Source organism: Marmota marmota, unplaced genomic scaffold (genome assembly GCF_001458135.2).
Source record: "Marmota marmota marmota unplaced genomic scaffold, marMar, whole genome shotgun sequence".
NCBI classification, from domain to species: Eukaryota; Metazoa; Chordata; class Mammalia; order Rodentia; family Sciuridae; genus Marmota; species Marmota marmota.
The window spans coordinates 7085984-7101162 of record NW_026000185.1 but is presented as its reverse complement, the minus strand read 5'-3'; the positions used below and the strand labels follow the sequence as shown (position 1 = coordinate 7101162).

The window sequence follows — 15179 nt, the reverse complement described above, 5'->3', positions numbered from 1 at the left end:
CCTAACACCGCCCCGCCCCCACAGCTGTCAAGGAGCTGGTGTTGATTCCACTGCACGCTGCGCCACACCAGGCGGTGGCAGAGATCGACGCCCTCTACGACGTGTACCTGGACCTGATTGACAAGTGGGGCACCGACGTAAGCCCCGCGCCCGGCCCCGCGTCCCGTAGGCGAGCTCTGGGAGTCTGGGCCTGCGGGCATGCAGCTCAGACCCAGCTTGGTGGCGCCCGCAGGACATGGTTTTCCTGGGCGATTTCAATGCGGACTGCAACTACGTACGGGCACAGGACTGGGCGGCCATCCGACTGCGCAGCAGTGAGGTCTTCAAGTGGCTCATCCCGGACAGCGCTGACACCACGGTGGGCAACTCCGACTGTGCCTATGACCGCATCGTGGTGTGCGGCGCCCACTTGCGCAGGAGCCTGAAGCCTCAGTCAGCCTCGGTGCATGACTTCCAGGAAGAGTTTGGCCTGGACCAGGCCCAGGTCGGTGTGGGCAGGGGCAGTTCCCATCCCTGGGCCTGGAAGACCCTGGCATACATGGTTGCGAGGGCCTGCCAGTCTGTTCCTGCTTCAGACAGACGGTTTACAGTTACCACTTCCCACCCTACAAGGGCACTCACAGTCAAGGATCCCTAGACCTTCAGGGTGTGCCTCCCATCCCCAGTCTGGGAATAGCCTCAGGGGAGGACACCCAGGTGGCTCCAATTCAGGGGAGGGGGACAAGAAACAAGCTGCCTAGCAGGATGGCTGAAGTTCTGTCCCCTTTTCTTTTAGGCTCTTGCCATCAGTGACCATTTTCCAGTGGAGGTGACCCTCAAGTCCCACTGACAGCCCTGTGGCTAGGCTAGGGCACATCACCTGCAGACTTGGTAGCACTGTGGATCATTTGGGGTAGCAGAAGAATGAACGCAGGGAAGGGTCAGCTGGGTGTGAAAGGGTGGCACAGTCACATTACAGGACTACTCAGAGCCTCAGTGTCCCATCTGTAAGAAGGGCTAACACCACCTACCTCAGAGTGTTGTTGTGAGAAGTACCCTCCAAAGGTGCCTAGCTAGTGCCTGGAACATGTCTGGGTAATAAACAAGCCACTGGGCCAGGACCACACTTGGGCTGACTCTGAGGCCTCTGTCTCTTTTTAGGACTTAGCCCTTCTTCGATGCAAGCCTTGGCCCTACAACCTGGTTAGGTCCATGATCTCTGGCCTCTTAGGGAACAGGGACAGCTTGGCCTGCCCAAGTCATGTCCTCATGGAAACTGGCCACCTCCAAACCATGCTGGCCTGGAAGTCAGCTCAAGGAAGTTCCCTCCTCTTTGTGCAAACTGCAAAAACCCACACTGTGAGCACAGCTGGGCCCTCTGATTTAAGAGTAGAGCTCTGCCCATCTTGCCGTCGGGAGCCTTATCTGAACCAGAAGCCCTGTTTCACCCCATGTTACAGGGGAGACTCAGGAAGCTGGTCCCATGCTCTAGCCAGTCAGCTCCCCTGCAACTTTTGGGAGCCCTTGAGGATGGGCTGGTTGCTTGGGGCTAAGGTCCTGCCCAAGGAACACACACCTCACCTGTGCACAGCCTGTGTAGGTCCTCGGAGTCCTGGACTAGCAGGGACCTGGAGGATGGGGGCCTGTGTGGGACAAGCATCACCTCAGGAGCAGATGAGCAGCTCCAAGAGCAGGGCTGGAGGCTCCTGGTGTTGGGACACTTCATTCTGGCAGCACTGGGGGATGCAACTGAATTGTATGGCAGGGGAATCTTTCATCTCAAGATGAAAGATTGGAGAATTAGGAAAATTCTAAAGATGTGGACCTTGGCAGCACCACATGCCTCAGAATAAGCCATGCTTCCCTTGTCCCTCCCAAGTTTGTCCAGACCCTCCATCCAAATGAACAAGCATGGTGGCCAAGAGCTTTTCTCCAGTGGTCTTGTGGGTCACTGGGGTCTGAGACTACCTAGCTTTGAAGGTCTCCAACAAGCAGGCAGCCAAAGGTCAGGAATGGGACAATGTGAAGACTTTATTCAGTTTTCCTTTGGGAAAAGGGACACTCAGTGTGACCTTGTCCAGGGCCCTGAGCAGCCTACCTGTCATTCAGTTCTAAAGTATAGATCCTATCTGCCTACCTGGCAGAAACATGGCCATCGGTGGTGATGGGGCCTTGAGACTCAGGGCTACAAGGAGCAGGACTTTCTGTCTAAGATGAGGAAAACAAAAGCTAAGAGGACTTTTAAAATAAAAAATACCTTGTTTAAAATCCCTTTGGGACCACTAGGCCCCCCACAGGGCACAAATGACCAAGTGGCAGCCTCACCCTAGCCTCTCTTTTGTTTGAGTTTTTCTAAGTACACCTGCAGGGATTTCTGGATGGAGTCTCTGGAAATGAAGCTGATAAAGTTCTGGAGGTCAGCCTCGCGCTGTTTGATCATGTGGTCCACTGTGGCCTTTCGCATCATGATCTTGGTCAGCTGTCGAGCGTAGTCTAAAGAAAACGGGATCCCCCGTGAAAACCCATTTTTGGAGATAGTGGGATAATTCCCAATCTTTCTATGAGTGTTCAAATGGAAACTGTTCTAGAGAACTTAGAAAACGCAGATGAGCTGAGCATGGTGGCACATGCATGTAATTCCATTGGCTTGGGAGGCTGGGACAGGAGGATTACAGGTTCAAAGCCAGCTTCAGTAACTTAGAAAGGCCCTAAGCAACAGAGAAACTCTGTCTCAAAAAATAAAAAAAGGGACAGAGATATGGCTCAGTGGTTAAGTGCCTTTGTGTTCAATCCCTGGCACTGCCCCCGCCCCCCAAAATAAATAGAAGGAAGTCACCTGTTTCCACTGATTTCTCCAAAACACAATTAGGATGATATTGGAAAAGTTGCTTTTTAGCCTGTTATTTTCACAGAATTTTACTATTGAGAATATTTTCCATGTCACTAAATATTCATTGTTTGTTCCTATTGGGAGGTAGCAAACTGGCTTCCCAAGAGAGGGGGGGCCCCCACTGGCTCTAGAGATATGAATGGTCTTTACATTTTTAAATAGTAGGGAAAAAAAAGAAAGGATATCATATGATGACAGAAGTATGAGATACTCATTTTTGTGTCCTGCACTTCACTGGAACATAGCTGCAGCCACCAGCTCCTGCTCCCTGGGGTGCCCTCCTGCTGCAGGGCCACTTGACAGGGCCTGTGGCCTCTCATGCTGACCAACAGCCTGGCTCTTCACGGACAAGGTCTATGGTCCCTGCTCTGTATCATGGTTGAGGTGACCAACCCTATTTCTATAAACAGACTGGGAGATTCCCTTTGTCTTTGTAGTGGACTGAAGAGCAGTGGGACCCCCAAAAGACTGCTCAAGTCCTGACCCCCACTCCAGAACCTGCGAAGTGACCTTACTGCCCAAGTTCCAACCCCACTCCAGAACCTGCCAAGTGACCTTACTGCCCAAGACCTGACCCCATTCCAGAATGTGCGAAGTAACCTTCATGGAAAAAAACCTCTGCAGCTATAAATGAGATGAGACCCAAAGGCTGGGGTGTGGCCCAGGGGTACAGGCTTGTGAGACCTGGGTTCCACCCCCAGCACTGCAAAAATAAATAAAGATGAGATCATCCTGGATACAGAGAAGGCCCTAATCTGATGGCAGGTGCCCTGAGGGGAGAGAGGAAGATCTGAGACATGGGGGACAAGGCCACATGAGGAAGTAGGCAGACTGGAGCAATGCAGCCACAGCTGAGGAATGCCTGCAGCCACCTGCCTGTCCAGCTGCTGGTAGAGCTCTGATGGCACTTTGATTTTGGACCTCGTCTCTAGGATCATGAGAGTAAACTTTCTGTGGCTTCAAGCCACTTAGACGGTCCTGTGTCATGGCAGCCCCAGGGCACCAACACAGCCTGCTGTTGTGAGCAGCCCTGCACACGTTCAGGACGTTCACAGAGCTGACCTCACCAGATGGGTCGTCTGAGGGGAGGAGAAGGTAGAGGGAGGGTGCTGCAGTCCTGCTCGGCTCCCCTTGCTCCTCACCTGGAATGGCCATCCACTGGCTCATCACCGAGAGTGCTGTGCTCTGCACCTGATCCTCAGGCACCACCTGGTCCACCATACCCACCTGGAGGGCCTCTGCTGGTGGGAAAAGCAGCCCCAGCTGTAGAGCACGCTCTGAGGCTCGGTGCCCGATGGTATTCACCAGGGTGTCTTTGAACCTGGAATGCAGATGCCTGCTTACTCTGGGGCTCCAAGGAGGGTGTGTTTGGTCCAGGGTCAAGTAGTGTGGGAACAGTCCTGGCCTTACCAGAAAGGGGCTATGATGCCCAGCAGGGTCTCGTTTAGTCCTATGATGTACTTGGGGTTGTCCGCCAGTATGCGGTAGTCACAGGCAAGGGACATCAAGCAGCCTCCAGCGGGGGAGACTCCCTGCAGGAAGAGGCCAGACAGTGAGGGCTCTGGAGGTGCTGCTGTCCCAACAGTCCCCTAGGGGGCCAGGGCCCAAGGATGCCCCAGGATACCCCAGGAAGGGCCTGGGGGTGGGCATGAGCTCACAGGGTACCCCAGCACCCCCTCCTTGGGTGCTGCATCAACAATCTGCCTTGAAAGTGCATGATGGAGAGAAGAAACTGGCCCTTTAGGGCTCAGTAGCAAGGGTTTCTGCAGGGGCTCAGGTTTTCAGGGGCCAGAAAAACACTTGTTAACTTCTTGTTGTTGGTACTGGAGATGAACCAAGGGCCTCGCACTGAACCCAGTCTAGCACTCTACTACTCACCTACACCCCCAGCCTCTTTTATTTTGAGACAGTCTTGTTAAGTTTCCCAAGTTGGCCTCAAACTTTTGAACCTCCTGCCTCAGCCTCTCAAATAGCTGGTGATTACAGGCTTGTGCCACCATGCCCTGCTAGAAAAATCACTCTTCCTAAACCTCTGGTTAGGAAAATAAATGGCTTTCCCCAGGAACCCCAAATTTATACTATGCCACCAGCATCTCTTCCCTCCCTTTACTCCCTCTCCCTCCTGCTGGGTGATCTCAGCCATCCCCTGGAGCACAATGATTCCTGAAGATGACCCTGTCCCCTTCTGCAGCCTCTTGTCTTCCCCAAGACTGGCTGAACAATGTTTCCAAAATGTAGATTTGGCCCACCACTCCCTCCAGACCCGCTGCCTTTTTTTTTCTTTCTTTCTTTTCTTTCTTGCTTTAAGATACACTTTTTTTATACCTTTATTTTATTTATTTATTTATTGTTTTATGTGGTGCTGAGGATCCAACCCAGGGCCTCAAATGTGCTAGGTGAACGCTCTACTGCTGAGCCACTACCCTAGCCCTGGGTGGGTCTTTTTCCATTTCTGGCCCAGGTGGTATTGGCCCCCCACCCTAGGTTGGTCCCAAAGAGCCACAGATGACCCTGTGGGGTGGGTACACTCACATTGATGGCGGCAACCAGCACCAGGTTGGATGGGTACAGCCTTAGCCACAACTCCTGCACAGCCTTCCAGTACTCAGCGTAGTGGGCTGGGTTCTTCCCGCACATCTCTGTCAGGTCCAGGCCAGCTGAGAAGATGCCAGGACAGTCCTGGGGGGAGTGGCCAGGGCCTAGATGTGATGCTCAAGGTGGCAGGATGCTGCCCGCAAAGAGCCTAGACCTCCCCCTGACCCAGCTTCCACTTCTCAGTTTCAAACTGGAAAAGACAGAACAGGGGTCTGGCACTGCCTCAGAGACATGGACCTACCAGCTCTCTGCAGGTGTGTGCACACACTTGTGTAGATCTCGGCACACATGCTCTCTGCATGTCTGTGCACGACTCTGTGCACACCTGTGTGTTCACCTCCCCAGGCCAAGTTCTCTGTCATTCAGACTGAAGAACTCAGGTAGAGTAAGGGCTCCTGACAGACCCTGGAGGGGGTACATGTTTTTGTTTACCTCCAAAGTATCAAATGAGGCCCAAGAAGTGCTGGGGGTAGAATAATCTAGAAGGCATCTGCAGTGGAGGTCCCAACGCAGCTACCCAGGAGTGGAAGAGAAGTTCCTGGCTGGACAGTAGCGTGCATCAGGGTCTGCACCGAATCCTGCATGTGGTCAAGGATTTGGGGAAAACCCACACCTGGTGCTCCTCTGAGGCCTCAGCACTTCCTCTCTATGGGCTGGAGCTTCTGGCTTCTGGGGTGGAAGACTTGTTATGGGGCATACCCACCCCACCCCAACTCCCAGGAGCACAGCTGGACAAGTGTCTGCCCTGTGCCATGTGTAACCAGGAAGACATAGAGGTATGAAGGAAAGTGGCCACACGGTGTGGAGCGAGCCCCCTCAACAGGTAGATATGTATAGTGTGTGCATGATACGCCTGGGCTGATCTCCTTCTGTTCCCGTGAAATGCATTCCACTTCTGTAACTTAAAAAGAGCCAACAAAGACGAAAAGATTAGTGACTGATACACTAATCAACTGTTTCTACTGGGGAATAGGTATACGGGAACCCTCAAGACAACCCCTGTGCTGGCTGCAGAAGACAGCAGAGGGGACAAGGCAGAAGGGATGACAACCATTTGGCAGGATAAAAAACAAAACAAAAACAACCAATATCCTTGAATGTGGCCTTATGTGGAAACAGGTCTTTTTTTTTTTTTTAACAGAGGTTTATTTAGGAAAGTAGATACACAGTCAAAGGAGAAGAGGGGCCATCAAGAGAGGCACCTTTGGGGTGGAGCAAGGAACACACATTCTCTCCAGAGGAAGAGAAACAGGGTCTTTAAGATACTATCAAGTTATGAGGAGGCCAGACAGGATTAGGGTGGGTCTTAAATCCAATGACAGGCATCCTCATAAGAAGAGGGACATTTGGACACACAGAGAAAGAGGCTATGTGAAGACAGGAGAGATCAGAGTAACACTACCCCAAGTCAGGGAACCTAGGAGCCACTAAGAGCTAGGAGAGAGGCAAAGGATTATCTCGGGGAGCCTCCAGAGAAAACCAGCCCTGCTGGCACTGCGATTCTGAATTACTGGCCTTTGGAACCTTGAAGGTAAATTCCTATTGCTTATGTCACCTCAAGGCAGCCACAGGACACTGACAGGCCATTCCATGATCATTAGCCGAGTGCCCACTTTGGGCCCGGACTCGTGCTATGCACACACCACAAATGCACTGGCTGTGCAGGGAGAGATGGCGGCCCCTGCTCAGCACAATGACTTTGGGAATGGGGAGGCAGCAGGCACAGCACACAGCACCCACTCTTTGCATGGGTCAGGTCTTGGTAAGGTGCAGCTCTCCTATTTTGTTTGGAAGGTCCTACATTTGGTGACAGGGCACTCTCTCATTTTTAGAGCACAATAAAGACAATGTCTTTTGAATAACCAATTAAAAAAAAAAAAAAGACAATGTCATGCTGACATGACATATGGAATGGGGCTACTTCAGGGGTCATCCAGGTGAAAGGTTCCTGTGCAGGTCATCTGCAATTGTTGGAAAGCTGGTAGGGGGAGGCTTCCTTCCATACTGGGCCTGGAACCCAGGGCACTCTACTACGTCCCCAGTCCTTCTGAGAAGGGCCTCACTACGTTCCTGAAGCTGGATGTGAACACATGAACTTCCTTCTTCAGCCTCCTGAGGAGTTAGGGTTGCTGGCGAGCGGCACTACATCCAGGTGCTCTTTGGAGTTTCCAGAGGCTCACACTCTGCCTCATGAGTGAGTCCTGCACAGAGCACAGAGCACCTCTCCTCACAGCCAGAGGGAGCCTTCACTCTGCAGCTCCACTCCACAGGGGCACGTCAGGCCAGCCCAGAGACCTTCATAGGCCTGTCCTTGGTGGTGATCTTTCCCCTGCAAGAGGATGCCTGGCCCTTTGGGGCTGTGACAACAGTGGCCACGACCAGGACTACCTGAGGGCTTAAGAAGGCAGGTACCTGCCAGGCTATCTGCTTCCTGAACCTTTCCCAACCACAGGGAAAAGAAGTCCAATGGCTGCTGGCCTGGGCCCTGCACCACAGTGCATTAGCTTTGGAGGACACTTGTGCTGTATGCCTCTTCATTTGAAAGGTGGTCCCAGTGGTTCCATGCTCTGACTCCCAGTCCTGGCACCAAGCAGGGACATGACATCCCTCATTAAGGTCCCCAGTGCAGCCAGAGGTCAGGCCTCAGTGGACTGTCACAACCACTACACATGCTCCTTCATGGGCTCCTACCACCCCTCCTGGCCTTAGTGACAGTTTCCATGGATGCCATTCCTGAGTCATCTGTGTATACACTTGGAGACAATGCTGAGCTTCCCTCAAGGATTCAGATGGAAAAAGTTTGTCCATGGGGCTGGGGCTGTAGCCCAGTGGTAGAGCTCTTGCCTACCATGTGTGAGGCCCTGGGTTCGATCCTCAGCACCACACAAAAATAACAAATGAAAGTTTGTCCTGAGAGTGTGACCTGAGACCCACCAAAGGTAATAGGTGGCTCTCAGGATTCATGTGCCAGTGGCCTGGTCCGAGGCATCCAGGAGCCTGCCACCAAGTTAGCTCAGAGTTGCTTCCCCATGAGGCAGCCTAAGCATGAGGCTTCCCCTTCTGAAATCTCTCGTCCTCACATGGTTCTGGCCCTGGTTGCTGAGCACCATGGCTCCCCAGCTCTGCCACTGCGTGAGTGGCCTATCCTGTCTTCAGGAGACGCCCTGCCTGGGCACACTGTCGTCATGGTATCTGTGCTCCCTAGAGACTTCAGCCTCTTCCAGATTCCCCTGGGCCCAGAGGACATGGGCCCTGGACAAGTACCTACCGATGTTATGATGACGCCGCGGAAGGTCTTGTCGTTCTCCAGCTTCTCCAGGCTGATGACGAACTCTGTCAGAAGCTCCAGGCTGAGACTGTTCACCGGGGGGTTCCTCAGCTTCATCACAGCAACCCCTGGAAGAACAAGGAAGAGGAGCCTTATACCCAGCACCAGCAGAAACCGACAGGCTCCACCCTTGGCCCAGCCACGGGGAGCCTCATGGTCTGAGGTTTTAAAAACAGGTGAGCCAGTGTCTGGGGCTGTGGCTCAGTGGTAAAGCACTTGCCTAGCACATGTGAGGCATTGGGTTCAATTCTTAGCACCACATAAAAACAAATAAAATAAAGGTGTTATGTCCATATACTATTAAAAAAAAATTAAAAACAAGTGAGCCAGGCCCCATGACACATGCCTGTAATCCTGGGCAGGCTCAACATTTTCCATCCTCCTGCCTCAGCCTCCAGAGTAGCTAGTATCTTTGGCATGCACAACCATGGTTAGCTCATTAATGTCTGAACTTGAGGAACGTGCCACTGTGTGGGAAGAGCACACCTGGCTTATTCTTGGCTGACAGATGCTTGGGTTGTTCCCTTTTTTGGTTATTAAACAATGCAGTGATGAACATGTATGCACACATTTTCTTTAAAAATACCTGTTTTCACTTCTCTTGGATATATGCCTCGACGTGAAATTGCTGGATCACATTGGAAATTCTGCCAAACAAAGCTGTAGTTGTTGTTTGCAGTACTGGGGATTGAACCCAGAGGCGCTTTACCACTAAGCTACATCCCAGCCCTTTCATTTGAGATAGGGTCTCACTAAGCTGCTTAGGGCCTTTCTAAAGTGCTGAGGCTGGTCTGGAACTTGCAATCCTTCTGCCTTGGCCTCCCAAGTGGCTGGGATCATGCCTGGCTGCACTGGTATTTCATATATGAACAAGACCTCAAGTCCCCTGCATACTGTCATCAGAACCCTTGAGGATGAAGGTGCTGGGAGCTGCCTCTTCTCCTTGGGTCCTGTGACAGGGAGAGACACATCCTGGATACCTGTGTCAGACATGGACAGACCAAATGTGTACTAAACATGAATGACGCATCTGGTCCTGAGGAAGGGAGAAGGGACAGTCCTCATCATCAGGACTGCAGGCCCCATCCCTGCCATTCTCAGATTACTGTGTGCTACAGAGGTCAGGGACCCCAAGAAGTTGGGACTCAGGGTGGGAAAGGTGAGGATGTGAAGCATGGCCCTGCTAGTAACTTCCAGTCCCTGAGCTGGCTGATCAGGAGGCCCTGGGCCTGTGAAATGAAGCTCACTGTGGGCAGGCACCGAGTACCAGATGCTACCCTAGGATGAGCCCACAGTGCCTATGGCCCAGCTCTGGGGCATGACACCCTGGAGGTCCCCTTTCCATCTCCATCTGCCTTCCAGGCCCATCCTTGCCCAGAGTGTGCACTCTGCAGGCTCATGTCAGGGTCCCTGGGGCCTCCGTGGCTTTGTGTGGCATGCTGCCTGCTGATGGTGTCGAGAGCTCCCTGACTCTGGGAAGGAAAAGTGCTGAGCAGAGACCCTTGGGGAAATCAGGGAGATGGGATACCCAGACATGTGGATGAGCCCCACAAAAGCAAGGTGGGGAGGTAGGAATTGGTCCTGTCTGTCCTACAGTAATGCCTGTACTGTTAAAATACCGTTTTGTCCTAACAAGCAATCCCCACACCATTTTTTAAATTTTTATTATTACTTTTTAAACATTTATTTTTTAATTGTAGTTGGACACAATATCTTTATTTCACTTATTTATTTTTTTAAAATATTTATTTTTAGGTGTAGATGGACACAACACAATGCCTTTTATTTTTATGTGGTGCTGAGGATCGAACCCGGGTCCCACCTGTGCTAGGCAAGTGCTCTACCGCTGAGCCCCAGCCCCAGCCCCTCACTTATTTATTTTTATGTGGTGCTGAGGATCGAACCCAGGGTCTCACATGTGTGAGGCGAGCGCTCTACTGCTGAGCCCCAGCCCCAGCCCTCTACATCATTTTAACAGTTAAAAGTTGGGGGTTGGGATTGTGGCTCAGTGGTAGAGCATTTGCCTAGCATGTTTGAGGCACTGGGTTCGATTCTCAGCACCACATATAAATAAATAAATACATAAATTAAATAAAGGTCCATCAACAACTAAAAATATATATTAAAAAAAAACAAAACAAAACTTGGCATCTGCTTTCCTTTCATGAAGACCAACAAAAAACAACTTTAAAAAACAAAACTGTAAAAATACTGCCAGGAGCAGTGATACACACCTGTAATCCCAACCACTCAGGATGCTGAGTCAGGATCATCACAGATTCAAAGACCAGCCTAAGTAACTCACTGTGACTATGTCTCAAAAAGGGCTGGAGAAAGGAGGATGGGGTCCCCTGGGTGGTCTCCCCACAGCCTAGCTTCAGAGCTGCTGTGGCTGAACTGTGTGTCCTTAAACAGACACGCTGAAGTCCTGTCAGCTGTTTCCTGTGCATGTGACCTTATGAGGAAAGAGTGCTTTGCTGATGTCATTGGGATGTAAGCTAGGAGCAGGTCTTACTCGCCCTTGGTCCAACAGGACTGTGTCCCTGTAAGAGGAGAGACTTGGAGTAGACCATGGGAAAGGAGTAGACCACGGGAAAGCAGCAACTGCAGCGATGAGTCTGAAGCCAATGAACCAAGGACTGCAGCGGCACCAGGGGCCGGCAGGGGCAGGAAGATTCTTCCACCAATCCCCCAGAGGGCGTTCGGTTTTGCTGCCACCTTAACTTTAAACTTCTCGACTCCATAACTGTGAGAATATTTCTTGTCACCTAAGTCTCTTAGTGTGTGGTACTTTGTACTTGCAGCCCCAGGACACAATGCAATCACTGTCTTCCAGGTGCCCAGCAGCCCTGGGCACACCTTGTCTTTGGGGACAACGTGCCTCAGGCTCCCAGAAGTGAGTGCACTCATGCGTGAACCTGCTGGTGGGCACTGAGGTTCAGCCCCTTCACCTGATTTAAGGAAGCCCCACTCGAATGCAGACATGGCTCTCTGGCAAGGACTCCAGTTAGAAGTAAAGGTTTACCTCAAAACTAAAAATCTGTCCTGAAATCTAATCCAACACCATCCAGCTGCCTGTCATTTCCATTCTGGGCAGGAAGTAAGTGCCTCTTCATGTTCTGCCCCAAGCTTCCAGAACAGTGAGAGTCAACGAAGATCACCTCCTAGCGATCTGGGCCAGGACTCTGACCTTGTATGAAAGGACAGTGGGTCACAGCTCTCTGTGGCTGTTCTCACCAGCCTGTGCTGTATCTGCCCCATTTGTACCTCATCAACATGCTTCATTCCCCCTTTTTTCTTTTTTTCTAATAGCAAGTCCTGAGTCCTCCTGGAACACAGCCTTAGTTCCTTGAGGAGCGACAGAGAAATCTGAGAAACAGATGAGCAAGGAGAAACACTAGTGGGGGCTCAGGTCACATTCCCCTAGGGACAGGGATTGAAATGTGGGGGTCAGATATCCTTACTCATCCTTGGGACATTGTGGCTGCAATGGCTCCAGTTACCTGTTCTCACCTCCTGCCCAAAGGGCAGGCCCTCAGAACTCCTGGAATACCACACTCATTTAAGGAGCATTTCTCAATGAGGACTTCAGTCTCTGGTTTGTCAACACAGACTTTTCTCTGGGAATGGAAACTAAGTCTTGGTGGCAAATGGGCTCTTTTGGAGACTTGGATTTATGAGGAAGAGGTAATTATTATCCAACTACAGGTGTATAAAAAAGAAAGAAGCACCCCAACCTTGGTTGGGAGGGAAGTTTCTGAAATGGACTCTGAGGTTGGGCAGGTTATTCAACACTGGAGGAAAAGGAAAAGAGGCCAAAGGTGAACATGAGCTAAAGAGATTTGGAAGAACTTAGCCACCACACGGTAAGTAAACACATAACCAAATTCCTGGCACAAAGTAGGTAACAGACAAATGCTTTTTGAATGACAGGCTCAACAGAATCTAGAATCAACTTCAATACGGCTCTTAAAAATTTTTTTTGTAGGGGTCAGTACTAGGGATTGAACCCAGGGGTGCTTAACTACGAAGCCCCATCCCCAGCCCTTTTTATTTTTTATGAAACATTTTTTTAGTTGTCAATGAACCCCTATCTATATGTGGTGCTGAGAATCAAACCCTGCACACACGCAAGGCAAGTGCTCCACCACTGAGCCATGACCCCTTCCCAGCCCTTTTTATTTTGAGACAGGGTCTCCTAAGTTGCTAGGGCCTTGCTAAATTGATGAAGCTGGCCTCAAACTTCTGATCCTCCTGCCTCAGCCTCCTGAGCTGCTGGGATTACAGATGTGTGCCACTGCACTTGGCTTAAAAATGTAAAAAAAAAAAAAAAAAAAATATATCTATATATAGATATACATATACATATATATTTTTTGTTGTAGATGGAAAGAATACTTTTATTTATTTACATGTGGTCCTGCTGAGGATTGAAACCAGTGTATCACATGTGCTAGGAAAGTACTCTGCCACTGAGTTATAGCCCAAGCCCCATTAAAAACATTTTTAAAGCAGGTTTGTCCCATTACTTTTTGCAAGTGTTTGCCCTGAAGGAAAAAGGAACCTTAGTATATCTACTTCTCATCTGGCATTTCTGTTAGTAGGAACTGAGCCAGGCCTGGCTGACCTGTAACTCTTCTTCTTGTCACATTAAAACAAGGACATTGGTAGGCTCTCACATGGTGGCATGAGAAGGCACTTGGAGCTTATTATCTCTGTGCATCTAGAGATGGGCATCCCTTTAAATATCCTCCATAAGCTAGCAAACACAAGCACAATACCAGGATTGCTAGCCCTAGCTGCCCTAAGATATAGATCTTTGGGTGCTAGGGACTGAACCTAGGACCTTGAGGATGCTACAGTTTGTGCTGCATTTTTTTCAGAGGAAAGTAAATCTAAAATACCCCTGTTATGCAATGTTGTAGGAATGGCAAAATAGGCCAGAAGCTCTTCGTCCTTCAGGATGAATTCTGTTTGCAACCATTGAATGTGCAGCAAAAGGACTTTCACCAAGACTGAAAGAATCTCATTTATTTTCTATGTCTGTGAGGTTCACATTAAGTCTCACTGCTTATTCTTTAGGATGTTCATTTTGAAGATTAATGAAGTTAAAAAGTAGGAGCTCAAAGGAAGCATTTTCCATTACGGAATCTTCAATTTAGTCTTTGAACTGAAAGAGTAAAATAAAAATGTACTAAAAAAAAAATTGTATCTGGTAACACCTCACCCCCAGTTTCTTTTCTGGGGGGGAGGGGCGTTCCTGGGGATCTGAGGGGTGCTTACCACTGAGCTACCTCCCCAGCATTTTTTTGACATTTAAAAATGTATAATCTAGGGGCTAGGGGCTGTGGTTCAGCAGTAGAGCGCTCACCTAGCACGTGCGAGGCTCTGGGATAGATCCCGAGCACCAAATAAAAATAAATAAATAAAGGTACCGTGTCCAATTACAACTAAAAAAAAAAAAAGTTAAAATAATGTAAAATCCAGTGGTCTCACCATGTGGTGCAGCTGCTGCTATCCATTCTAATAGTTTAAAATGTGCTTTTCTGCACTTTTTGTGATATATTTATCTGTCACAGAAATGGACCTTCTGCTGGACTCCAACCCAAGTCCCTCTTCTCCTCGCTAAGACAGCCCCAACGCGGGAGACCTGAACCAAGGTTGGGGGCACAGGCGCAGGGAACAGAGGCCTTGACCTGCAGGCGCCGGTTCAATGTGGGCGGGGCTGAAGGCCATCTTGGGCAGGAGGAGGTGGCTTCCCACAGAGATCCAGCAGTGCTGCAGCCCGTCCTGTGAAATTTTGTCAGTCTCTGCTCTGCGCCCCGCTCTACCTCCTCTGTAGAAGGAAAGCCTTTCTCTTTCAAAAGTGCTTTCTGTATCCTGCTGGAGTTTTCCAACGTGTTCTGACGCGGATAGAGCGATTCCATTTGTGGCTTCTGGTTTTAATTAGCAAAGCGCTTGCCGCGTTTTGGCCAGATTGGAGTCGTAAGAAAAATGAAAATATTCTAAAACTCTTCCAGTCACTCTCAACTAATAGCTTAGCTAACAGCTCACATCCCCCGAACTTTAAAAATCGAAACGCTTTCGTCTTCATAACGAGCAAGACCACCTACCTCCTCGGTGGAGTGAGTTTTAAACAGAACACGAGCGCGCGCTGGGAAACGCGCCAGCGTGCGCGCCGGGCGACCTTTCAGCGAGGCACCCGGGGCACGGCGCAGGCTTGCTGCGCCCCGCCGCAGGTCGCCGGGCGGGGCGACCCGGGTCCGCCCGCTCGCTCACCTGTGGCCGCGTCCGGGCTCCACCAGCACCCGGTGGTTCGCGAAGCGCCGAGCGCCGTCCCCGCCGCCGGCCATCGCCTGCGTGCGCCCGAGCCGGGCACCTGCGAAC

General features: G+C 50.6%; 2 protein-coding genes across 3 annotated transcripts in view; one reads left to right on the top strand and one right to left on the bottom strand.

Annotated features, from left to right (window-relative positions):
• The window catches only part of Dnase1l2 (deoxyribonuclease 1 like 2), a 2687-nt gene extending 1582 nt beyond the window's left edge, over positions 1-1105 (top strand). For both annotated transcript variants that reach the window (XM_048789357.1, XM_015490898.2), the window contains 3 exons: positions 25-137; positions 233-484; positions 776-1105. In XM_048789357.1, coding sequence (XP_048645314.1) covers positions 25-137; positions 233-484; positions 776-829 — 419 coding nt within the window. In that variant the 3' untranslated portion in view covers positions 830-1105. The remainder of the gene's footprint in view (positions 1-24; positions 138-232; positions 485-775) is intronic.
• Positions 1106-1992: 887 nt separating this feature from the next.
• Eci1 (enoyl-CoA delta isomerase 1) overlaps positions 1993-15179 on the bottom strand; it is a 13326-nt gene continuing 139 nt past the window's right edge. Inside the window, 7 exon segments of the mRNA XM_048789356.1 lie at positions 1993-2472; positions 4012-4190; positions 4280-4401; positions 5402-5548; positions 8733-8860; positions 15072-15087; positions 15089-15171. Of these exon segments, the coding sequence (XP_048645313.1) occupies positions 2306-2472; positions 4012-4190; positions 4280-4401; positions 5402-5548; positions 8733-8860; positions 15072-15087; positions 15089-15171 (842 nt within the window). The 3' untranslated portion in view covers positions 1993-2305.